Source organism: Lycorma delicatula, chromosome 1, assembly GCF_047948215.1.
Source record: "Lycorma delicatula isolate Av1 chromosome 1, ASM4794821v1, whole genome shotgun sequence".
NCBI classification, from domain to species: domain Eukaryota; kingdom Metazoa; phylum Arthropoda; class Insecta; order Hemiptera; family Fulgoridae; genus Lycorma; species Lycorma delicatula.
The window spans coordinates 258,590,902-258,618,697 of record NC_134455.1 but is presented as its reverse complement, the minus strand read 5'-3'; the positions used below and the strand labels follow the sequence as shown (position 1 = coordinate 258,618,697).

General features: G+C 31.7%; 1 protein-coding gene across 1 annotated transcript in view; it reads right to left on the bottom strand.

The window, feature by feature from the left end:
* The window catches only part of glu (structural maintenance of chromosomes 4-like protein gluon), a 142,031-nt gene extending 115,744 nt beyond the window's left edge, over positions 1–26,287 (bottom strand). The window contains exons 1-4 of the mRNA XM_075376229.1: positions 25,783–26,287; positions 17,119–17,413; positions 10,894–11,085; positions 6,988–7,164 (exon numbers count right to left, since the gene is read on the bottom strand). Of these exons, the coding sequence (XP_075232344.1) occupies positions 6,988–7,164; positions 10,894–11,085; positions 17,119–17,397 (648 nt within the window). The 5' untranslated portion in view covers positions 17,398–17,413; positions 25,783–26,287. The remainder of the gene's footprint in view (positions 1–6,987; positions 7,165–10,893; positions 11,086–17,118; positions 17,414–25,782) is intronic.
* Between the last annotated feature and the right edge of the window lie 1,509 nt (positions 26,288–27,796).

The window sequence follows — 27,796 nt, the reverse complement described above, 5'->3', positions numbered from 1 at the left end:
AGAAAAATCGTACAAGTTCATGTGAATTTTTTTATCGAGGAAAACATGAGTTATAGTGTTTTTACTTATACGAAAACACTTATTAGGACAACATAACCTACTTCTTGGGTCGTAATTTTTCTAAGTCCAATGACAAGAAGAAAAAAGCTATTGACGTCACTAAATATCAAAACGACAACTTAGAATATTTTCATTCTTACTTTCAGGTAAGAAAATTTTTGTAAATGTTACTGATAGTAGGAACTTCACATCCTTTTTTCTAACTCAATATCCCTTATACAATCAAAACCGTTCCTGCTCCTGCCAAATTACAACATTCCCTTCATTTTACTGTACTGGGGTAGGAATAGACCAGTAACGAGTAATAATGCTGAAACAGAGAAGCCCTGCCTCAGCTGGCAAAGTGGTTGCTGTGGTGAGAACAGAGAATCGCGATACTAAAACATTGCTTGTTAAAGTTTCTGGCAAGTAGTACGCTAACCTGCTGAAGACAATGAAAAACCATGTATCTATTGATGACGTGGTAGATGTATTGTTCCTGAGAAGGAGTAATTATGATGAACTGAGGATTTGGGTCAATAACAAAAAGGCAGCGGAGACTTTCAAATCTATTCTACAAACCAAGGCTTTGCAGTTTAATGCAAATAAATCCCAGCGGGCCATGGATATCTGCTGGGTGGTGGTGCAAAGGGAAGCGGTTGATATAATTACTTTTTTGGAGCCAAACGAAGCAACGACTGAGGGGCCCTGTTAGCTGACAGATCTGACAACTGGAGCTGCTATCAGTTTCCCGGCAACTACAGTCCTGGTAATTTACAGCGGGGCGGGAAGAGGCTTTGTCTGGGTAGACATAAGCAATCTGGTGTTGTTTAGGTATTATCACTCGCCCAACACAAATTTGAAAATTTTCTTGGATTTCTTAAGATGATCTGGGTAAGGTGAACAGGAATACAGGTAAAAGAGTATTAGTGGGAGGGGACTTTACCACTAAATCCCCTGAATTCACCAGTCAGGTCACAACAACCAGAGGCTGACGTTTGAGTGAACGGGTAAACCTGCTACGGCTTAGTTGTATAAATGAAGGAGACATTTATATGAGGAGAATCTAGGTTGGCCACTGACTTGACATTTGTAACAGAGGACCGCATGGGCAACTATTGCAATTGGATGATACTAGAAGAAAGCTTATCTGATCAAATGCTTATCAGGTTTGGCTAAAGGATAGGTAGTAAGATAGTGCCACCAGCTAGACAAGTTATCTCAAAGGCAGGATGTATCGGGTTTTCAAATAATATAAGCAATTGCCTTGTTAGTATCGAGTCCCCAAAAGAGTTGGTATGGATATCAGGCGATGAATCCCACAAAGGGGAAATGGATGCATTGTCTGATACCACGAGTAGAATTGTGGGCCAGGAGGTTCAGAGAACTGGGATACTGGATGAAACAATCTCTGACAGGCCATGGGGTATTCCATACGTACCTATAAAAGCTGAAAAGAGTGTGAGACCTAAACTGTCCCTACTGTCATGAGCTATATTCACCAGAACACGTAATTTTTTGGTGCCTGAGGTGGGACAGGGGATGCTGCAGTTGTGTGGTTGTAACCGGACAATTTTACATAGAAACAATAGTAGAAACGATGCTACACAGTAGGAAGAATTATGACATGGTGGTGAACCTCATAACAAGAGATACTTCAAAGGAAAGAACAGGATGCCAGGAACACACAGGATGTGTAAAGAGATCCTTGTGAAGTCTTCTAGGTGGAGGCAGAAGAGCAAGACTGGAGAGCAAGGAGGTGTGGACAGCCTTCTGTGGAGCTGATGTTTGTCCACACTTGCATGGATGAGCGGCATTGATGATGCACGGGGACTCCAAAACCCCTGAGTTCAAAGGCACCTCCCTGGGCTGTGTTAATGCTTAAGTGCGGGCTCTAATCCAGTCCTGGGAGGGAAGAAGCAGTGAGAGGGGAGGTTTGTTGGTAGGGCGCAGGTACAAAACTCCTATTAACATCTTGTGGAACCTTGTTAGCGAGCCCAACACTTCATCCGTAAATGGGGTTCCTCCAACTCAAAAAAACAGAAATGATAAATAAAATGGATATATCAGGAATGAATTAAAGTGGTAGAACAAGGTGAAATTAATAGTGATAAAGTAACCACATTCTATTCTGGAAGAAAGAAAAGAAAAAACAGCGGCAATAATTATGAGTAATAAAAGTAGCAATACGGGTGCAGAAAGTATATTATATATAAATGATGGATTAATATTAATAAAGATTGGATTTTACTAAGATTTATATAAAAGTACATATGTCAAAAATGAATTATTAGCAGAATTTTACAAAGAGAAAAAATTATTTATAATCAACACTTGGTTCAAAAGCCATAAGAGTTGATTAAGTGAGTATCATTGGAGACAAAGCTTACAATCAGATAGACCATATCCCAGTAAATGGAAGGTATAGGAATGCTCTTAAGAAAGCAATGGATTACCAGGTATAGATATCAATAGCAATCATGAGCTACTTATAATGGAAATGAGAGCAGCTCTAAAGAAAGTAAAGAAAATGAAGGTACTTAAATGGAACTTAGAAAACCTAAGAAATTGGATGAGGAAACAATGGGAGAAAAAATAGCTAAGGCAATTAAAGAAAACAAAAAGGTAAATGAGAAAAGTGAGGAGACTTGGATAAGAATAAAATAAACATCAGAGGAAGAACTAGACTTTTATGAGAGAAATACAGCCAAGATATGTTAAAGAAAATGTAAGAAAGGAGATATAAGAATAAGACAGGAGAATATGAAACAACAATGAATTGTAAACTTAAAAAGTAAGTTAAGGAAAGAATAACATAATGCTAGGGAAATGTGGCTGAAGAAAAAAATACAATGATGTTTGATGTGCGGGAAGGTGAAAAGCATTACATGAGACAAACATAAAGGGAATGGTAAAATAAGGATAAAGATAAATGAGAAGTAAGAAGAGAAAGGTTGATGGAATACTTGGAGAACCACACATGACAAGAGAGAAACTTGAGGAACAAACTTAGAAAAGGAATGGATGATACCTAAAGAGGATAAAGGACAATCAGCATTAAAATATAAAGTATAGAAGGAATAGAATAAAAAATTAACTGAAGTAAATGAACTTCCCATAGAATTTTAAAAATGCTTTAAAGGAGGAAGGAGTAGAAGAAACAGTTGAACAGGATAGTTGAATAGGATATACAGTATGGGAGAAATGGCCTGAAGACTGTGAAAACAGTAATGATACAAATTCCAAAGAAATCTGGTACCAGAAAATGTACATAACATAGAACAATAAATTTAATAGTCCATGTAACTAAAATATTGTTAGAATCCTAAATCAGAGGTTGATAAGAATAATGGATAAAAACGCAGGGGAGGAACAGTTTGGCTTAAGGAAAAGGAAAAACCACAGAAGCTGTGGGGCTACTATGGATTGCTGGAGAGAGATATTTAAAGAGGAGACAATGAGTGTGTTTCCATAGACTTAGAGAAGGATTTAATAGAGTTAAGTGCATGAAAATGAAAATTATTATTACAGAGAAAGTAGTAGAATAGAAAGACAGAAGGTTAATTAAGGAAATATAAGGGAGACAAATAGCAGCCATCAAAGTAAATAATAATATAATTGACTGGGTGGGTCAAGATGTTAGGCAAGAATGCTGTCTTTCACCAAGATAGTAACACTTACATTGAAGTTATGATAAGGAATATGTCAGAAGAAAGAGAAAAAAGAATAAGGACAAAAATAAGGTGCATACAATTTGCTAATAATGGTAATTCTTGCTGATGGCCCACATGTGTTTCAAAGATTGTTAATAGCCCTGAAGAAATGAAAGAGTAAGTAATGAAAATAAATAAAAGAGGATTTAGTGCTAATGACAAGTGAAGGAAAAGTAGAAAAAGTAAAAAATTAGAGATATTTATCATTACAAAAAGTAAATAAATTAGAGAAATAAGACTAAAGACAGTGATGGCAAAAGAAGTCTTCACTAAGAAGGAATTAACTATGTAGTAAAAATCTGGAGTTACGAGTTAAGGACGAGGTTTGCCAGATGTTTTGTATGGTGACTTATATGGAAGTAAAGCATGGATAATGAGGAAGAGGAAGAAGAATTGGACTCAGGCTTTTGATGCAAGTATGGAGAAGGATGAAGGCAGTTAAGATGGACAGAAAAAGTGAGGAATGAAGAAGTAATGAACAGGATTAACGAAGAAAGAGTACTTGCACAGAATTGGTTAGGATATGTGGTTAAAGGAAGTGGAATCCTGACAGCAGCATCAGAAGGGCAGTAGAAGGAGAAAGGAAGTGAGGAAGAAGTTAGAAGTTAATAGATGAGGTGAAGATTGAAAACTACAAGGGGATGAAGGAGAAGGTTTGGGATAGAAATTGATAGACAGCAGTAAAAAAAGGGACACACCACCAGACAGAACAGCAGATGATAAAGACTGACACTATTACACCTGTATTACTGATCTATTAGGGGTCACTACTACCAGTTAGAATAATGTTTTTTATAGGTTGGTGAAGTCTCAAACTTGTTCTTCCCAACCCCGTAGGGGGAAGACACCCACCTTGTGACGTGACTGGTCACCACACCACCCACTCTGTTCTGAACCCTGAGGGGCTTTATCTGAAGTCGCCTTTAGACCCTCTTAACTGATTACATCTCACAGACATCAGTCAGGCCTCAATCGGGATGCCACCAATGTAAATGCCTCGGCAGACATTTGCATCAGTAAAATACAAATCAAATTTTGCCTTCACGAAGGCCGCAAATGAACATCTTTCATCCAACCTAACATGATTCCCTTAAACTAACTAACTGACCCGCGAACCCCACGCCTAGTCCAAATTTGACAATACCATTCATGACTGCGAATGCCTCAGAAAATGAACAAGTTGAAAGTTAAATCAGTGCTACACTCATATCAATCAAAATTATGTTTTACGCAACATAGAAATTCAGACCTACACCCAAATAAGTCACCTAACAAGGGGAACGTAACCTCATTCCAGTTTGTGCAGGAGCTGGGGACAAACCCCATACACCCACCCCGTCCCATCATGGAGTCTCACATGGCATGGCATTACCAAGTCACAATCAGGACCACCACCGGAAGAACAGTCACACCCCCCCCCCCCCCCCCCGTGTCGCACAGGTTACCATACCACAGCAGCATGACTACCGAAACTTGTTCAGTTGACACAGTCAAGAATTACAACTGCTGAGGTAAGGTTAATTATTATTTTACAGTTTTGAATTTAAATTTAAAAATAGAACAGAAAGCAGCAATTAAATGTTATGGGCAAATAGGTAAAACAGGTACCAAAACAGTTGAAATATTTAAAATTTCATACAGAGAAGAATCTTTAAAAACTCATGAAATCATTTAGCATGATTTTATACTGGATAATAAAATAATAAACAGGAAATTCTTCTAAAGTAATGTTGTCATCAATGACAAGCATTTTTTCAATCGTTTCCTCATTTTTGGCCCTTGTTATATAACAAAGAACCCTTGTTATATCCCATCCACATATTTCAAGATATTTTTTTTTTATATTCTAAAACTAAATGGAAATGAAAAGAATGGATTAATTCTAAACACTAACAAGAAATTCCAAAGGAAGTATTTTCTCAGGAATTTAATTCATTATAAGTGAAGTAAATAATTATAGAGACAAATGGAGACTATATTGTCTAAAAGTAATAATTCATATTTTTTTGTTTATTGTCTGCAATTTTAATGATCCAGAAAATGTTCATACTGTACATACAAATGTATTGAAACATTATATTTGTATTGAGTCATATTTACTACCAAATAAGTTTAATATAAACTTAACATATAAATTAAAATATATATTTAGTCAACTAAAAATAATATTAAAATAAAATAAATGCTAGGAGTCATTTGTTTGGAATAAAATATGATATGGAGACAGTTGTGAAGAAGTCAAACATGGTTGTTACCAAACATACCGAATAAAACCTTTTTTGTCAATTGTATTTAGCAATTTATAATATTAATTACTATATTTGCATTACATAAATAAATACAATGTCTGTTTCTTGGGGTGAGGGGTCACCAAATTGTGCCACTCGGCACTTTGCCTCTTTTGTTTCAGGGTTGTACTGGAATACCCACATTTCATCACCCATGATAACATTGTCCAAAAAGTGAGGATCGTCTTCACACATTTCCAAAACTTCTTGACAAATCTGTGAGATTTTTCTCGACATCTTGACTTGGCGAGATTTTTTGTCGTCGATCAAAATTCTTGGGACAAGCTTTGCACACACTTTTCTCATGTGTAAATCCTTGATGACAATCTTGTGGATGATAGTTTTTGGAATATTTAACATGTTTGCCATTACATGAACACACATTTGACAGTCTGTTCGCAAAAGTTCTTTCATACAAGTCACATTTTCATCATTTGAGAAGGTTGATAAACAGTGTGGGCTTCATCGTCGACCTCTTCACAGCCTTCAAAAAACGCCTTGTGCCATCTGTAGACTTGCTTTTATGATAAACACTCATCCCTGAAGGCCAGTATGGAAAAGTTTCCACTGCAGACATGTCAAGTTTCACACAAAACTTGATAGCGTATCTTTGTTCCAGTGAGCGCTGCATCACGACTTGTACAAGAGATGAAACAGAGGTTTACAAAATCGCCTGTCCTTCACTACCAAGAGCTCGGAGAACAGTGAGCAAGAACTCGCTTGGTAGTTGACACACCACCATCGATCCCGGCAGATAATAGAGCGTGTTGCAATGTACAATCGCTTCACAGTAAATGTATGACATTACTTTCCAGACAGACCTTGTACAATAATACATGAAAATATTTACAATAAAATAACTTATGTAAATAAATAACCTATGTTTAAAATAAAATTACATCACCAAAAATATTTAGCTCGCATGTACAACTTGAAATAGTACAAACCTGTAGTATAAGGAATCTGTTATGTACAAGATCAATACCATGTTCCCTTAATCTGGTGGCAACCTCCTTGAATTGTACACGGCGACCATTTAATAAATAATAAGAAGAATTATCTGGAAATGCTGTTCTTGCTATCACAAAATGGGAATTAGGAACTTCTTCAATCACATCATTAGGCTGAAAATAAATAGATTAAATAAATAGATAAAAGCTCCAAATTTAAAAATTTAATAACAGGGACATGAAAGTAGCGTGTTTGGTCTTACAGCTGAAGCCATTTGGGAGAGAGCTGAATCTATTACACAGAATTTGGAAAATCACTTTATTTCTATTTTAATATAAACTATACTTACACTTTGCTCTTGAATATTTTTTTAAACTTTCCACACCATTCATAGAATTACAAGGTGCATCATTAATAACACTAGTTATCAAAACTTGTACTAGTCACATCGTCCAATGTATTAATTACAAATCTTTTCATTACTGTGTCCATTACAAACTCCACTGATAATTAAAATTTTTCTTTCAGCATGCTTAACTCTCAAAGACCAATTATTTTTGGTTATTAAATTGACTCTAATACTTGCTAATTTTGTTTACTCATCTAAAGTCTTTATTCTTAGCAACAAACACTTTATATTTTTATATTGGCCCAAATTTATTGAGATGATTTGAACAAAAATGAACTTCCTCTAGTTCATAGATGAAGCCAACAAACACTGTACTCTATCAATAAGGTGTCTATTTTATAAGCAGTACATTTTGTTTTTATTTAATTCCACCTATTTAAAAAGTTCCAGTTATGCAGTTTATTATCAAAAGGGATATTATTTTTTAGTACAAAATTAATAATATCCCCCCCCCCCTCTTCTTGATGGACTAGTAAGAGTTGTTGAATTTTAATTTGAGCAGCATTGTCTGTAACTAAAATACACTATAGTAATAAATTAGATATTAATTTTCTTTCATCCCCCCTTGATATCAAAGCACTTATCTCTTTCTGGCTTCTTCAAAATACTAGATTTCTAGAATATAATATAAGATGGCTTTCTTGTCTGTCTGCAATACAATATTTAAAAAATCTTGCGCAGTTCTGTGCAAGAAGACCGACTATTAATTTAATTTTAATATATATTTTTTTAATTTGGTTTGATATTGCTAACAATAGATACCACACATGAAAAAGTCAACATTCCAACTTGCAGCATCATAATGAACCACGCTTTTAACCTGCCCCCCTCAAATTCTTAAGGACCTTAAATTGAGCTAACTCAAGAACAACTAAATCAATCTTCATCAAATTTTCCACTTCAGACTTCAGAACATCTAAATTTCAATGAAATTGATTTGAGTAGTTCAGGAGATTTTCAAGCCACCAAATTTTATATATATATATATATATAAGGAAACCCCAAGTTAGGTGAATAGTATTTTCCTATTCCTCATACCTAAAAACATTAAAAAAATTCATTTTTAACCCCACCCCCCCTTCCACCATGTGACTAAAATACTTACTACTTTTCTTTGAAATGTCAGTAAAAAACAATTCAATAAATAACTTACAAATTACTAAAAATAACATTCATATTGGATTCCACTGAAACAATAAATTTCAAACTGGAAACATCTAACAGTCTTACTTTACTCTTAGTTATAGAACTCTATACTATTTGGAACTAACGTATACTAATGATTTGAACATGAGAATGAGATATGTTCACAAAATTGGGATGTTTGTTTTCCCCCTCATTATTAATATTTCAGTAGCTGAGTGGAAGGAGGAAGTATCAGGTATCAATTAGCTAGCTATATCTATAAAGCCCAAAAGCGGAGCCCCCAAGAGGATACACAGGCATTTTCAGCTATGAATCCTAACCTCTCCTAAAATAAACAAATCAAGCATCTTTAGTCAATTGAAATTCAATAACATGTTTAAAAAAATCACATAAACAGAAAAAATCTAAGTTATGCAAAACCAAAAATAACTGATCTTTGGGAAGACAGTAAAACTGTGTTTTTAAAGAGTAACGGTTCCACCTGTATTATCTGTTTGATGCATTTCTTGATGTGAACGTTGTTATTACAACAAAATTTTGCAATATCCTAGTTTAAAAAAAAAAAAAAAAAAAAAAAAAAAAAAATTCGGGAACAAGAGATGGATGACAGTACAGACAAGAAATTATTCTATTTTCACTTCTGGGTTCATGTATAAAAGCTTACACAGAAAACATTCACTACATCAGCGCTCATATTAAGAAACATTACATCAAAACAAACATTAAAAACCACATTGAATTTTATTAACCGTGGTGTAATTCATAACTATTAACACATATTCTGCACATAAGTAGTCCTCATTTTTGTAACCTTAAATTATGGGGGAAAAAAATCAATATTACATTATTAAACATAAAATTATGTTTGTGTAGATAAATAATTAAACAATACTCATAAATTTCTTATGAGATATTGCAACTAATAAATTATTGTAATAATTTTGAATTAACTTTTGCCTCTTCTCCACCTATCAGATTTATTCATTATAATGTTCTGTGCTTTCAAAATTTCTTCATTTTTGCTGCATTTGAATTAAGTATAGCTATTACAATATCTAGCTGCAAATAAAAAGTAGACTAGGAGTTGGAGTGTAATAGGAAAAGAAAATTATGGATATCAGAAAGTTCTGATATCCAAACTTCCGATATCAAGATTCTAACAGCAGAAACTGAAATTATGGATAAACAGTCATTTTTTGTCAACTGCCTACTTAACTTTTATTTTTTATATATAAATTACATCATTCACACATTAGTGGAGTGGATCAACACACTGATTCAAGTTTGCTGCCTTTCAATTATTTATCAGTTCCTGATTTAAGATTCCACAAAGCAGGTTTTTTCCCTAACTCACTACAGAGTTCAAGTGATCAAAAGATTGTATGGTACAAAATCTAAGAGAGTGAGGTGGTAATGAAACACTGCAGTCTCCAAAAACTGCTTCACATAATACATGCTACATGGACCAGGAGAATGGTTTCATTTATTTGGTCTATCATTAATTTTTTTCCAATATCAGTGAATTAATTCTTTTTACCATTTCTAACAGTTTTATTTTTTTTATTTCTCACATTTCTTGTAGAGCATGGATTGCTTTGTTTCTGGATCATATCAAAAAATCCAAGTCTTATTAAAAGATTTTACTTGTGAAATGTTGCATTAGAGCAGAATGAATCAGGCTATTAACAATTTTTATACAAACGTTTGACATCAATTAAGCACATGAAATTGTAAATTTCAGTCAATTCCTTACACATGTCCAATCTTTCCGATAATCAGGTGACCATTGTTGCCTATTTTCTTCCCTTGGAACAGATATATCTTTTCATCAGTTTTTGATGTACTTGGTTTTTTTAAATTTGTTCTCTGTACTTTCTGTAACTTTCAAAAAGTTGTATCTTTGATTAGCTATTGTCCTCATACATTTTCAAGACACACTTACCAATTTTTTATATTCATACATTTTTCAGATTTCACTAAATTTCAATCTCTAAATAATCTGCAAGAATTTACTTTAAATAGATAAATAAATAAGTGCAAGAATCTAACAATTCAGTTTATACTGAGACAACAGTTTCTCTTTCCATTATACTGCATCTCTAGTTTATTTTCTCTGTATGCAGTTTGCTTATTTAATAATCAATAGATCTTCAAAATTTTAACATCAGAGAGAAAACCAATCACCTTACGTAAGAAACAATTAATTGAGGAAGCAGGATTATTAAATTATTAATTAATTAATATTTAATAGCATAAATTATTAAATATAAAAAAATAATAAACCTGTTTTAATTTTTTTGTTAAATATAATCAGATAATTAGACAATTCAACATTTTATTACTTTACCTTATCAATAATTTGGCAGAATGATACAGCAACAGTACAACTTGACACGTGTTGGTGATCAGGAGATTTATGTAACAATACTGATATCTTCTTTGATCTAATTTTACTAGCTCTGTATCCAAACACAAACAACATTGAATCTATTACATTACTTTTACCACTACCATTTGGTCCAATAATTGATGTAAAACTCTGAAAATGAAAAAATATGACAACTTAAATATTCCTCCTTATCTATGTCTAAATTGAATCTACTAATTTTTGGTAAAGCAATAATTTAATAATGAGAAATAATTAACAGCACTACCAATAATGTCAACCAAAAGTATGACAATACATGAAAACCATATAATCTAAAATTACATAAAAACCATCCTAGCTTTACATACTTGATTGAGCATCCATACATTATTTAGTTTTGACGTCTCTTAAAAATTTAACTCCGAAAGTAACTCCAACATTAAATTATTTGAGCTATCTTTTTAACCACCCTTAAAAGGATTATTGTTAATATATGTCCATGAAGAGCGACCAAGCGCTCATTATGCCAATAATAAGTTTATTAATTTTGCCTTCAAAAGATCATTTAATTTAGTAAGGGACTGACGCTGTAAAATGTTTACAAGTTTGTTTACAAGCCTGGAATAAGATGTAGCAAACAGAACACAGTTGAGTTCCATCTACCACATTTATTTCTGAAAAATCAATGTCTTGTACATAGACAAGTTTTATGCTACAATTTTCAAATGGAAAATAAATACCACAAAGATGAGAAAAATCTTATGCAATATTAATCCAATCATGTTTAAGTAATCACAAAGAATACAATGTCAATACTGACAAAGGATCAAGGGAAGTACTCATACAACTCCAGTAAAATTAGCAAATAAAAACAAGAAGTGCTGAACTTATTAGACAGAACAGATCAACAGTAGAAGTAAGCCACCTACAAAATAAAATAAAAATAATGGCCGAGTATATACAGCACAGATTAGGTTTCTGTGTGCCCAATATTGCTGGGTGCAAAATTTAAACCAAGGCTCCAAAACTACAAGTATGGAATCCATAATTTCTACAACCTAGAAAATACAAAAATATATTTCAAATTTTTTACGATTTGAAAAAAAAGAATTTGATACAAAAAACAAAATATAAAAAAATAAAAAACTGCTATGAGATTTCCCTTCAATCTGTCCTTAGGCAGATGATACTGGAAAAAGTGGTTTAGAATTATTTGTGATTTATATTTTCAAAATGCTGTAAACTATAACAAAAACATCATATGAAGGTCAAAACATTAACATTAGATAGGCATTCATACATTCAAAGATCAAACTTCAAACTGACTTGACTAAACAGAATATTTATTTGAAGCCACAGAATGTTTTCACTGGCTCAAGAAGGCAAAAAAAAAATGCAACAGGTGCTTAAAAGTTCAGTATTTGCGTTTGTGTAAAACAAATACTTCAACTAATTATTACACACCTATATGCAAACAACCCACTAAAGATTGTATAAGCAATGTCTAAGGAAGGTAGGCTTGTTTCCTAACTGAATGTATAAGTTCAGGAATAGTAACAATTTAGTGACCATTAGAGAAGTGAATCTCAAACATTTAAAAAACTTAACAGTTAAAAAGGCGGTAATACCAAATTTTCTAATGTAACACCAAACTGTTTAATAAACATTATTATTAATATTTACAAAATCTCAAATTTCTTTGAATTTAATCTGGAAATATAAAAAAATTATTAATATACTAATGAAGAAATAAATATTTTAGAGAAATTTATATTTATAAACTAAAGGAAAAAATATATAAAGCTATACTGCTATCCTAAGCGCAAATGTTTAAATTTTTTACATTTTTTTCTGGGTTTTTGATGTAAAATAATTTTGAAATAAAGTCCTCAACGTGTAGATTTATAATATGGAATCCTGTAGTAGTTTCCTACCAAAAAGAGATACAATCTGTTTTCTTTTAGTATACAATCAAATTAGAGATGGGTTACAATAGTTATCCAATGTATTAGTAATACATCTTGCACCATATACATTTACTTTAAGGATAGATAAACAAATAACCATTAGAAATTGTACATATTTATTAATCAATATTACTTTAAACAACATGCAAAACTGTTATGAAATTATTTGGTAAACAATAACAAATTTATACCATAAGATGCACTGACATTCGATAATTAAAAACAACAAAAGCTGACAAACAGTTGTACGATCATTTAATGTATTTATCATTTTATTTAGATATAATATTTATGCATTCAATTCAATGATTCTAACTGAACGCATGCGCACACTGTATTTAATTCGCACGGGTATGGCAGTATTAGTGGCGACGGCCAGCACTAACTAAACTAATGTAATTTCACAATTTACACAGAACAAATTTCACTTGTACGGTCGGTAAACTAGCGTAGCTTTGAGTTTTAACGCATCAGGTACAGAGTCAACTGAGCAATCGAGTTTGAGACCTAGCCAGACTGACTAACAATTTACACTTTAAATATTATTATTTTGTATTGAGGGTACAATTTTGCAAAAAAAGCATTTGCAAATATTGTTATTTTTTAATTGTTAACAAATGTGCCTAAGAAAAATATGACCTTAATTAGAAGAAATCTTGAAATAATGAGGATGGCCTTTCTCTAAAACCTCATTCTATTCCCTTAACCTTTTAAGCCGATTCAGTGAAAACCACATAAGCCCAAATTGGAGAGATTACAATACTGTCGCTTCTAGAGCTATTACTTTGCTACAGCACTAGACGGGAAAGTAAAAGATCACATATGATCTTTTACATACATATGCAATCTTATTGCATCATAACCCTTACATTTTTTTATTAAGTTTTCTCACATTATAATTATTCAGTGTATTTCTCTTTATATTTTTTAATGTTTTTGACAGGATCAATGAGAAAAAATATGTTAAATTTCTTGTAAACAATTTAATTTTAATTCAAATTTCATGTTTTACCCGTCAATAACAACAAAGTACCAGCCTTTGAAAACTACTTAGGTTTATTTGAAATATCTTTTAATAGTAATTGTGATAAATTCTTAGGTTAGAATTGTTAAAAAAATTCAAAGCGTAAGAAATAACAACTTAGTCTACATGATCCACCACTATTAACATCCTTATCTTAATTAAGTAATTATTTATTAACAGGTCTAATTACTTATTTATTTTGTTAAATATGCGTAACATACAAATAAAAAAAAGTTATTAAAATGCACAGTTTCTGATCTGGAACATAAAATAAAAATTAGTACAAGACCTACTGTAACAAACTCAAAATTTCATTAGGTTAAATTATGGCAAGAATATCGATCCATAATTAAAAGTTTATATATTTTCAACAAACAACCTTCCACTTACTCAGAAATGAATTGACAAAGATTATATCTCTCAAACATTCCACTGAAAGCTCAAAGGACTGGGTAACTATATTTTTTTAAAGCAGAGATTTTAAAAACTTATTTTGAATAATCTCAATTTCATGAATTGAATACATTTCTGTTGATAAGGATTCCATATCACTGTCCATCACTCCAATATACTCTTGACTACCAGACAGTTCAAATTTATGACAACATTGCGGGAGAACATTTTTTATTCATTCAACATAAAACAAATATTTTTAGAGACCTTAGCTATTGCTCGTTACATGTTTTTTGTACATAAGACAGGGCTCAAGCAAAAATACATAGATAAAAGTTGTTTATCTATGAGACTGCTTTAAGTCTATTATTTATTGCACACCTGTAATTATTATACTGTTGTTTATGATGAAAACTAATATTTTGCATTTATTTATATTTAATTCTAACTTAGAAATTAAACTCCATGCAGTAATGTTATCAATATCAATTTGAAACAATTTTACAACACTCAAAACAATTGATCAGGCTATAAATTTTCACATCATCGACAAATGATAAATGTTTGTGAAAACATTAAAAAATGTTTGTGAAAACATAAAAATAAGTGTTTGTGAAAAAAAAGAGAGCTCAATTTGTTCCTGCAACACTCCTAAGATGGAAATAATGGTTTAGATCAGTGTTTCTCAAGCTTTTTACCTCCACGATCCCCAAAAAGTAAAAAAAAAATATATAATGAATACTTCACGACCCTCCAACCCCAACCCAATGAAACCTAGTTAAAACTATTTAGCTACGTTGATAGCGACAGGTTAAAACATGCATGTATGACATGCACAAACATGAGCAATTTATAAGTTCCAACTTGATGTATATGTGTTCCTTGGAATTTGGTCTGCTTGCATAATATTCACTGCGAGAGCATCATGTTTGAGCATGCATAGGATACATCAGAACATATCAAGCTCTCAACAGTATAAAAGAGGCGTAAGGGATTGCAGAACATCAGTTTAGTTTTGAATGTGAAGCATGCATTCTAGTGTCTTTATTTTAAGTTTTTTAAAAGTGTAGTTTCAATGAAAATAATAAATGAGGTTTTGGTATTTTAATGTGCAGTCAGACCGTGCACCTGTTTTTTTTTTCAGTTAGATTCTTATACAAAATGGATAAATTTGTGAAAAAACTAACTGAGCCATTTACATTCAATGAATCAATTGGTAAAAAGACAAGATTATAGAATGAGTTATTTAAATCATGGTTTTTACCTCATTGAATAGAAAGCCGCATTGCCGTATAAGCCGTATTGTTTGCATTCAAGTCCTCTTTGATGAAATCATGAAGTCATCAAAATTAACTCAACATTTGAAAACTAAATGTCCAGATGGTAAAACCAAACCCATGGAATTTTTTGAAAGAAAATTACTATGAGAAATCATGCCGTACTGATGAAAGTATACTTGAAACATTTTAACTCACAGCATTAAGAATAGCTAAGACATCTAAACCGCATACAATTGCAGAAAAACTTATATCGCTTGCTGCAATTGATATGGTCAATGTTTTAATAGGGAGTGGAAGCAAAAAAACTGTTTTAAATTCCGCTTTCTAATGACATATCAAGGCAAATGGATGACATGGCTGCCAACATTCACGATGAGATAATTCAGCAAGTGTGTTCAAGTGAATTTTTTAGTATTAAATTAGATGAATCAACAGATGTAGCAAAAATTTCTCAGTTCTTGTTTTGTGAAACATAAATGCAATAGGGACAGATAAATCATAGAAATTTTATTATTTTGCAAATCAATACCTGGTCATGCAACAAAGCAATGTTTTTTTTATGTTTTATATAAAGCTACTAAAAACTATAACATAGACTGGATAAAATGGATTGCAGTATGTAATGATGGTACAAAGGCAACAACAGGAAAGAACAGTGGATTTCTGAAAATATTAAAAGAATGTCTTATACCAATAGTGGAATGGATGCACTGCTTCCTTCACAAAAATGCTCTGCCACAAAAAAAACAATGCTAGAAAATTTCAAACAAATTCTTTGTAAAGCTGTAAAAATGGTTAAGTTTATTAATAGTCGACTATTACAGAATAAGCTGTTTACTAAAACTATGAGATGAAATGAGCATTTCTTCTTTTCCATTCAGAAGTCGGATAGTTAACACGGGGGAAAGTGTTAACCCAGTTATTGGAATTGCAAGATGAATTAATGTTTTCCACAATAAACAAACACCATTCTCAATGTTTTTACAGAATAATGAGTATGTGTTGTTGGCTTACTTAGCTGATGTATTTTAACATTTAAGTGACTTGAATGTGAATTTAAAAGGACGTGATAAAAACTATTAATGATAAAGTTCATCCTTTCATTAAGAAGCTTGATATCTAGATTTTATTTGTCTTCAAAGCAAAAATTTTTATGTTTCCACCGATTTCTAATATTGAGAAAAATTTAAATGAAGACACTATTATTCACCACAGTTTGGACAGCATGAACGTACATTTGTGCGAGCTAAAAATTCAGTTGGTAGAGTATTTCTCAAAAGATAAAAATGATTTGTCAAAGAGATGGGCACTGAATCTATTAAGTAAAAGCATTGTTGCAGCTGCTAAGTTACCAGTTGAGATTCACAACCAGTTCATTCAATATGTCTGCCAATAAAACATTAAAACTATAATTTGAAGAATTAAATCTGAAGATTTAAATTTAAATGTGTTTTGGCTCTATATAAAATAAAATTATTTTCATAAAAATAAAATTTGTATTAGCACTCTTAGTATACAACAAATAAGAAAAAAATAATACCTTGTGAAATGGGCCAAGACTTTGTTTTCCAGCATAACTTTTGAAATTCTCTGCTTCAATTTTTGTTATAACAAGACGAGGTCCTTTAGTCTCAACAGAACACGCAGCTGGAGGTGCTGGTGGAATATATATATCTCCTACCCTAATCCCTCCTTCTTCCTCCGGGAAAACTTCATCATCACCAGAATCATCATTGCACACTTCCATTTGCTCAGGAGGTTTAGTTGGAGCAGAATTCATTTCCTTATCTAAACGCTTCATCCCTCGTCGTGTTGTCATCTTCACTATTTTTAATCTGAAGTGAAAACACACAAATACACTATTTATTTTAAAGTAAATAAAATACTGAACAATATTAAATATAATAGTACAACTAAAAAAAAAACTAAAAGTAAACCCTGCCACAATAAATTAATAACTGAGCAAATTTTTTACTTCAAGATTTTCATTAAAATAGATTATACTGCAATTTCAAAACTCTGCTAAACAGTACAATTACATATCAATAAACTAGAGCAACATACAGTGAGGTTAATAAAGAAGTAATCTAATATTTTTGTAATGCATTGTTCACATTAGTACAAGAAAAACAACTCTATTAACACAGATCCATAAATCCCTTTTATCCGTTAGAACATCAATTGCATTTTTTATGTGACATGCATAAAGAACTCTTGAAATACCCCATAAATAAAAGTAGAATATTTTTTTAAATCTGAAGTTTAGAGAAGCCAAGCTTCTAGAACAGTCCATCCAACTCATTGTTCACAAAACTAATTATTTAGGAAATGTCAGACATCAAAGAAAAATACACAGGTTACCATCACAATTTGTTTTGCATGCTAGAGAAATATATTTCAATATAGCATGAAATACACTGGTGAGGAATTTGTTATGCTTGTCTAGCCTGTCAGGCTATAGGATAAAAAGTATGGCCCAATCAGCTTGACTAAAATTACCTTCTACACATTGACAAATAGTGATTATGATGTCTTGACATGAAAAAAACATGTGGGATTTTCATCCACCCAAAAATGGTTAAGAAAGTTGTTTACTCCATCAAAAGTAAATGATTCCTCATCTGTACATAAAATATTACAGAATATAAATATTACAGAATATCACAAAACATAATTTGTTTTGCATGCTAGAGAAATATATTTCAATATAGCATGAAATACACTGGTGAGGAATTTGTTATGCTTGTCTAGCCTGTCAGGCTATAGGATAAAAAGTATGGGCCAATCAGCTTGACTCTAAAATTACCTTCCACACATTGACAAATACTGATGATGATGTCTTGACATGAAAAAAACATGTGGGATTTTCATCCACCCAAAAATGGTTAAGAAAGTTGTTTACTCCATCAAAAGTAAATGATTCCTCATCTGTACATAAAATATTAAATAAAAAATGTATTGGGTTACAATAAAAAAATTTTAAATGTATGGTGTATTAGGGTTATAAATATACCAGTTACAGGAAATAAAGTCAGTCCTGTTCTAAAAATAAATTAGTAACACATTGAAGAAAATATGGATACAGCAATGGATAACACAAGACTGTGACGGTTGTTTTTTAGTTTTTTTTAATTGATTCTTATGTATTTTTTAGCACTGAATTCGAAAATAACCTTCACTTTTTTCTAACTAGTCAGGATTTTTCACAAAATCACAAATTTCAGAATTTGTAAAAAGTTGAAAAATTGTTAAAATGTGATACAACAAAATAGATAAGCCTAATTTCTATTTTAGTGTATTTTAAAATTAATTTATTTTTATTTAATTAACTTCTATGAGGTACGTCATGTCTTTGGAAACCACTACCCCTCTTAAATCCCTTAACCTTTTCATTGCTGAATTAATTTTTAAAATATTCACGTTTTATAATTAAAAATAAAATAAAAAAGTAAAACATCTTACCTTACGTCAGAAAAAAGAAAACTGATGACCAAAAACATTAAATTTTGACTTTTTGAGCAAAAAACACAGAACTATCACTGGGGTGATAATCACTCAATTCGGAATATTCATCTTCTGATTCACACGTATATACAGCTTCTATAAGCTCCTCTTTCATAAAGAAACACTTACCACTAGTAGAAGCCATTTTGACTACCCCTGGTACTCCCTGTCAACACATGAGAAGGAGCAGCGAACCTCCATGCTTGTTGCACTGATCTACATATTTTTTCACAGACAGCAGCAGAATGCAGATAAACACTTGAAACAAGGTTCATTGTATACATAAGAGATGGCAGATGCTGTCTGCCAAGTTTCATCGATGTGAGACGACCGAACACCTCTTTTTATCAGTTTGAATTTACACGAGAGTTTGCGTTCGAAATATTTTAAACACAGCAATGACTAAATGATATGACACGCTCAAAATATTTCAAGCGTAGCAATTAAAAGGTTAATGACAAAATATAAAATATAATTTTATTCCAAGAGTTGTTTTTTTGGATGGCTTTCTACTTCTTCGTGCTTTTCCTTTTATGTTCTCTATAGGGTTCATCTCTGTACAACATCCAGCAATAGTCTGCGATCAACATAGTAATCCATTTTCCTTGATACCTCCTATCCATTTCTTTCGTGTCCTGAAGAAATCTCTCATCCATCTCTTCACTAACACCACATAGATTTTCAGGAAAATAGTCCATATCTGAATTTAGGAAGTGAACCAACCTTCAAGCTCACATAACAGCCAAAATTTTTTTACTTCTGCAGTATGTTCTTAACAACTGATTTGAAGTTCAGATCCTTCTTACTACCAGAAACTTCTAAGTTGGTAACTATGTCTTTACAGGCTCCCCTGGCTTCTTTTTCTGCAACTTCCATTTGCTTCTCAAAATTGCCATCTTTCAGAAGTTTTCAATGTCAGGACCAGCAATGATACCCTCTGTTAGTTTGGCGATTGATAAGACTGGAAATTCATCACAGATGTATTAAAACATTTACCTTCTTTTGGTCAGGCTTTGACAAATTACTTCTAGTCTAAATGGACATGTAGAGGTGGAAGGAGAACTTTAATCGGATCTGTGCGACCTTTTCAGACCATATCTTTGGTTCCAGATTCTAATGAAACTCTATTTGGCCAATCTTTCCTTATCCAATGAATTTCTCTGTCTCTGCTATCCCATTCACATAAAAAACAAGGAAACTTTGTGTATCCTCCTTGCTGTCCTAGGAGCATCAATATTATTTTGAGATCACTGCACGTAATCAACTTATGATTGTCGTATTTAATTTTATCGTGAATGAATTCCAAATTATCGTAATCCTTTTTGAAATGAACACAATGTCCAACAGGTATTGATGAATACATATTCCCATTGTGAAGGACAACTCTGCGGCTTCTTTTGGACGAATCTAAGAACATTCTCCAATCGGTACTTTTGTACAGAATTTTAAATAGTCAAAAGTCCACGTGTATCAATGCAGAAGACTAATTCTCCTTCTTCTGAAAAATATGGAAGAAAATCCTTTTCTCTGTACCTGAACCAGGAAAATGAGGTGCCAGCTGCTAGCAGGTTCTTCTCTTTAAACCTCGAACCAAGCAATTCTAAATTTTCTTTGGTCAAATTTAAGTCTTGAACCAAATTGTTTAGTTAAGACTGTGCACAGCTATCTCTGGTTTCATACTCTTCAATGTTGTCTTAATTTAAATCACTTATAGAACCGTCTATTCAGGTAAATTTTCTGATGGAATTGGCACTGGACCATCAGGCGTAAAGCAAATGGCATATTTGGATAGACAATTTTTTTTTTATTCTTCAAATTGAAATCATTAACACCAGTTGAATAAAAATAACAATCATTGGTATGATTTCAGAACTCCAAATATGAATGCTTCTTGTTCACCACTTGACCACCATCTAAGTCCTTCAACAAATGTAGCAAACGTAGTGGGGTACCCAAGTTTTGTCTTGATCTCTTGTCTAGTTTTTGTTTTGATATTTTCACTCTGAAATACATGAGGTACACTTCTCGAGTAAAACTTGTTATATTTTTTTTGTCTTTCCTCCATTAGCTCACCACAAATATAACAAAAAGAATCAGCAGAATTTTTGCAGTTTCTTGAAGCCATTTTGAAAAGGGAAAGAAAGTTTGCTTTATGGCCTGAAAATATATTTTCCACTGACAAAAACACGTTTGATCATGGGAGATGGAAAAAAAACATTTACGCACGCTGATGGTTGAAACAGAACTGATACTAGTTGCATGATGCATGAATGGCGTGGATAGCTGCCAGTAAACATGTTGCATCTTGTTAAGTCTTGTCACAAACCTGTCGGCCAAGTTTCCTCACCATCTCTCATCTTCAACTCCCCACTAGTGCAGTGGGGAGTCTGATGAGAAGTGCTCTCATCAGACCAATCAACTGTTTAGCTGTAGGAATGTATAATATAAACAAAAAAGTGAATATATTACATTAATTTACTATAAAAAAAAACTGTTTTATTCTTATTTATAGTATCACATTTTCACAATTTTTCAGCTTTTTACAGATTTTGAAATTTGCAATTTGCGAAAAATCCTGACATGATGAAAAAAATTAAGGTTATTTTTGGATTCAGCACTAAAAAATAAATAGGAATCAATTATGCAAAGTTTAAAAAGCATTCCACAACCCAAATTTTGCAGGCTTGTGTAATGAAGAATTTTCCATATGGTGTAGGGACTACAAATACCTTTCTGCACAATAATTCTGGATTCTTCAACTTTATCTACAACTTTTTACCAATCTCTGTGGTAGAATGGTAGCATGCCAGACTTTCATCCAGAGATCCCAGGATCGAATCCTGGTTTACCATAGAACTTCTAATAAGCTACAAATTTCCATTTGGACAAATGACCATGGCTGTTCAGCCCATAATCTCATAAGATTTTTTTTTAAATTGTTCCTCTAATTCATTTGTGGATACAGACACTGATCTTCCATAAACATTTGTTAATGCTTCATATGTGCAATTCTCATATAAATTTTGATAAATATTTTACTATAAGGCTATCTTTCTTTTTCCTGTTTAGCCTCCGATAACTACCGTTTAGATAGTACTTCAGAGGATGAATGAGGATGATATGTGTGAGTGTAAATGAAGTGTAAGTCTTGTACATTCTCAGTTCAACCATTCCTGAGATGTGTGGTTAATTGAAACCCAATCACCAAAGAACACCGGTATCTGTGATCTAGTATTCAAATCCGTGTAAAAATAACTGACTTTACTAGGACTTGAACGCTGGAACTCTCGACTTCCAAATCAGCTGATTTGGGAAGACGCATTTTCACCACTAGACCAACCCGGTGGTTACTATAAGGCTATCTACCATCTGGATAAGCTTCACAATAAAAGTGGGTTGTTTCCATAGCAGATCCGTTTGCTTTTCCATGCGTCAAATGTACATCAATCACTTGGCAATTTGTATATAAATTTAACATACCTTATAGAAAATTAATACTAATTAAGTTTTAATTACATAGTTACTTGTTCACAACACTAACATTAATTGTAGTTTTATTTTATAAATTAATAAAGGAATTCATGAAATAGCTAATTGAAGTATTTTTTACTAATATTCAGTTAGTATTTTTGACTACAGGGAAGAGATAAGATCACTGCAGTGGTGGTATTTAAACTATGTAACTATGTATTTGACTATGTAACTATATGATTGGTATTATACAATATCATTAAAGTGAAGGAGAATAAAAGTGGCACAAAATTATTTTGTAATCGACAAACCTTACACTTTCCATTAAGTCAGCTTTTAAAGTATAATTTGAAAAATAAGTCACATTTTGTTTAAAATTGTAGTCAGTAAATAATTACTTCCTAACGTAAGTATAAGTTATCATGGCATGAAAAATTACAATGCCTACAATTTTGAAGTTGATAAAAAACATAAAATTTCCATATTTATTTATTTTCTAAAGAATATTAATAAAGAATATTAGAATGCCAAATTAAAAATTTATATATATATATATAAATTTTGTTGTTTTGTTGTCTGCCTCTTATTGATGTTAGGACACTACCAAAATATTGGTTAACCTTTTTTTTTTTTCACCATGTATAACTATATAAAATGGCTAGTAATACACAAAAAATAATAAATTCCAAAAGAATTATAATTTTATCATATAAAATCCAGTTATACAACAATAGTTTTTACAGTACATCACATTAGAGTAGTATTAACAGTTTTGAAATGTAATAGTACATATTTAATAAAACTTGTAAAAAGTGTCTTGCTAATACTTGTTATTGCCAAGATGATGATAGTACATGAACTCAGAACATGTAACATGTTGCCACAAAGTTAATTAGCCTGAAAACGTAAAATGCATTTATTTATAAGGCAGCCAGTCAGGGCTCTCACTTCACTCGCACAACAGTCTTCTAGCCAGTTAGTTAAAAACACAGAAAACATTAAATAAGTATTGATTAAATGGTATTACCACAAAATCACTCTCACAGAATAGCATTATTGTTACATAAAGTATCTTTCACAGAATTAGTTTAAAAAAAAAATAAGTAAAGCTTTTTACTGCGTGTAAAATAAAGTTTACAGGAAAAGACTTCAAGACCAGCATTAGTCCATCAAGGGAAATGAGATTCATGATGGTAGTATCACCATCATTAGTTTTGAGGCATCCTATCACACCAATGTTACAATATCAATTAACAACTGTACCAATGTTACAAATATTTAACACTTGTGACAAAAAATAAATTTTTGTCACACACCATAGATTGTACGTATATATTTTAGAAGTATAACAGTTTATAATTTTAAAAATTAATGATTACAATAAATTATTAATGATTGTTACAACAAAACTGTTAGAAAATAGATTAAAATTTTTAAGATACTAATTAATTCTAGTGACATGCTCACACTTACAACATATCATCTTGGCAACAGTGAGTGTCACTATAAACACAGCTTTTAGTTTTAAAGGTTGTTACTAGTTTTAAGCAAGATACAGAGTTAAGAAATTACTTATTATTCAACTATCAATACCATTCTAATTCTAATAGTACTACAAAACTGGTATTCAGCAATCCAACACTGGGGTTTAATTGGTAACAACTGAAAGCACATCTCATTACTCAATGTACAATTTAATTTAAATGTTAATACAATAATGTTATGGTAGACATTTTTTCCTTCAGGACTAATACAAATCATTGGATAAGAGCAGTTATTTACATTAACAAAACCAAAACAGTAAAACAGGCAAATTAATAAGATAATCATAAACTACCTTTAAACATCTAAATATGACTACTCTTCCCAAATATCAATTTCAGAGATCAAAGCATTTTTTGGGGAAAAATATTTACAACCAATCCAAGCATGATTATCTGAAATGTTGGGATGTCTTAACTGTCTTCATATAATAGATTTTCTTCTCAGAGATGAAAATAAAAATGAAAATATACTTTGAAAACATAAATATTTATTATATAGCTGACTAGAAGCTCCAAGTAGTTTTTGCTGACCAAAATTAACACTTTTTGGATTATGGTTTCAGCAAAAACAAAAACCCCTCCAGTTATATAAAAACCATTATTTTGAAAATGTTATTTATACACTACCTTCCTTGAAGTGAATTATAATATATAGTGGGGCAAAATTAAGACTGGCCTGAATTGGAAAATTCATATATCAACTTAGCATACTGAATTGGATTTTTATAAAATCACGTTTTATCAAAAGAAACGCTTTTAATAAATTGCATTTATTTTTTTTAATTATACAAAAATAAAATTTCTGTTTATCAAACTATTGATAAATGTATTTCTATAACATTTACTCGAATTATACTTCATTTAAATCTATTACATAAAAATTCTGATAGTTGATTCTACTAGTTCATTTAATGAGAAAAAGAGCAAAATTTCTATAAACAAGCATGCACAAAAAAATTAGGGTTACAAACTATAGCACAGCAATATTATTTTTAACTTTTTGCAACTACCTCAAAATATTAGTGGCCTTTGCAAAAGTACGTTTTGCCTGGCTCTGTTACATCAGACATGTGGGAGGGTTACAGTAATCTTAAGGGTCTTGGATACACCAATTTTACAGTCAATCATTCTAAAACTTTCGTTGACCCTCAAACTGGTACATGTACCATCGCATCAAATCAACATGGCAGAAGGGAAAAGAAAAGCATTAGCACAGTTTTGCTTATGAGAACTTTTGCAGTCATATTTGAGCAAGTATCCAGAAGTATTCTGACGCTTTTTTATTATTGTTGGAAACACATTTCTGAGGAATGTTTGTATTTTTTAAATAAAATTTGGTTAATCAGGTCTTTCGGTTTCAATTTAATGCGCATTAAACATTTTTCATTGTTTGCATAATCATAACAATTAAAGTTTTGTTGTTGGTGGAACAAACCGCATAAGTACCGAAATAGCCATTAAGGCATGCCAACTATTTTCAAAAATGTTAATAATAAAAAGCATATCAAAATAATTTCGTTCCCAAGGAGCCCGATTCACTTTCTTAAAATTATCATGTACCATAACCTCAAACATTTCATACTTTTGTAACTAATCTGAAACACAGCCTCAAAAACACCTTACGTCCCATACAAAGAAAGAATAAATTAAGTAAATAATATCAAATAATTATATTTACAACTTACTTTTGACAATCACTGATTCAACAATAATCTCTCTCCAAACAACCGACGCTTCCTTCGCGCTCAGTGAATATCTGAATGTATTGTACCAACTATCTACCGAATAAAAAATAAGAAAACCCGATTACTTCAAGTATTCAAAAAATAATAAACATTTAAAAATAGACTATTATTTTTTAATATCAAAAATATATGGAATTACAGGTAAGACAACTCAAAAGTTAAATATTGTGATATTTCCTCTGCTATGATGCAAGAGCCTCACAGTCCGATTTTCCAATTCCCTTAAAAAAATATATAGCACTGCCAGAAAATATAGCACTTCTTTCTTTTTCTGTTCAGCCTGCGTAATTACCATAAGGTATTACTTCAGAGGATGATGTGTGAATGGTAAATGAAGTGCAGTTTTGCATAGTTTCAGGTCGACAATTCCTGAGATATATTGTTAACTGAAAACACAACCATCAACTATCTAGTATTCAAATCCCAATAAAAGTAACTGCCTTTACTAGGGTTTAAACCTTAGTACTTTCGATATCGAAATCAGCTGATTTGTGATAAGTTCACCACTAGACTAATCCGTGTGTAGAAATATGGTACTGCTGTAAGATGTTACACGTAACAGACAAACGTTGTGCAGAATTATCACGTTGATGAAAAGAGAATTGATCCAGATTTTAAGGAAAGTACACTTTGAACTTCACTAAATTAGTCGATCATAATTAAATGAACCTATTCATGATATAAATTTATAAAAAATTAAATATAAATACTGCCATTTATGGCAGTATTCAGTGGAATTCCACTGAAGGATAGAATTTTTTGTGGAAGAATTGTAAAATAAGTGTCTTTTATGATAGACAACCTGAGTTTGAACATTTCTTTTACCAGAATAAGACCAAGCCTACTCCAATGATGTGGATTCTTTACTGGAAGCTTTGGAACATGCATCAAGAAGCACATATTTTTATAGATTCTTCAAATTTTAGTTTGAAAACAGTGCTACTTCACACTGGAAATAAATACCAAATCCACTTACATGATGGAACCTTATGAAACTTGTATTGAGCAGGATTTAATGTGATAAATATTATTGTAATGTTTATAGAGATCAGAATGTAATAGGACTTTTAAAATATTTGAATTCAAATATAAGGATACTAAATTTTGTTTCTCTTGTTCAGCTGGGAGCCAGAAAAATAGGAAAAAACATTGTATAAAATAATATTGGCAAAGAAAGCCAATTGTGGGAAGAAAAGTATAGTAAGTCAGGCAGTAGTAAAAATGTAGTTATACATACTAAAGTTGCTTGCTTCACCACCACAATAACCTAGAATTAGTTAAAAAAATAATAATATTAAAGTAATAAATGTTAATGGACCAGAATTCCAGTTTCTGAAAAGCAAATTTCTAAGTTAACACTCATTAACTCTTTCTCCAAACAAAGCACCCTTCTTTCGCACTCACTGAACATCTGAATTAGCTCTGTGATGCTATGATAAACAAAGGCATATTTTTTGACCACGATTAAGAAAATTAATAAAAGCTTGTGCATCTGAAGACAGTTTGAATGAAATCAAGGTAGTTAAATGGAAATCATTTCACAATATTGTAAACAATTTCCTTGGAAACCATGAAATGGTTTCATGGATAACCATGAAGTGAGCTCCTTCAAAACTTTATATCCAAGGCAATTGGATATAAAATGTCTGTCAAAATTCATTTCTTTCATATTTTTTCCAAAAATTGTTACACTGTGAGAGATGAATAGAAAGAATACTTTCACCAGAAAATATCCATCTGGGAAACACACTACCATGGAAAATGGAACATCAAAAATGCTAGTTGACTTCTGCTGAGACCTAAAAAGGATCCATCTCAAATCAATTACAGCAGAAAATTCTAATGAAGTAGATTTTATTTTAGATCAGTATGCATTGCATGGAAGTTGAAGTAAATATTGTTATATTATCATCACATATCTCTTTGTTGCAACAAACAAAACTATTTACTGTTA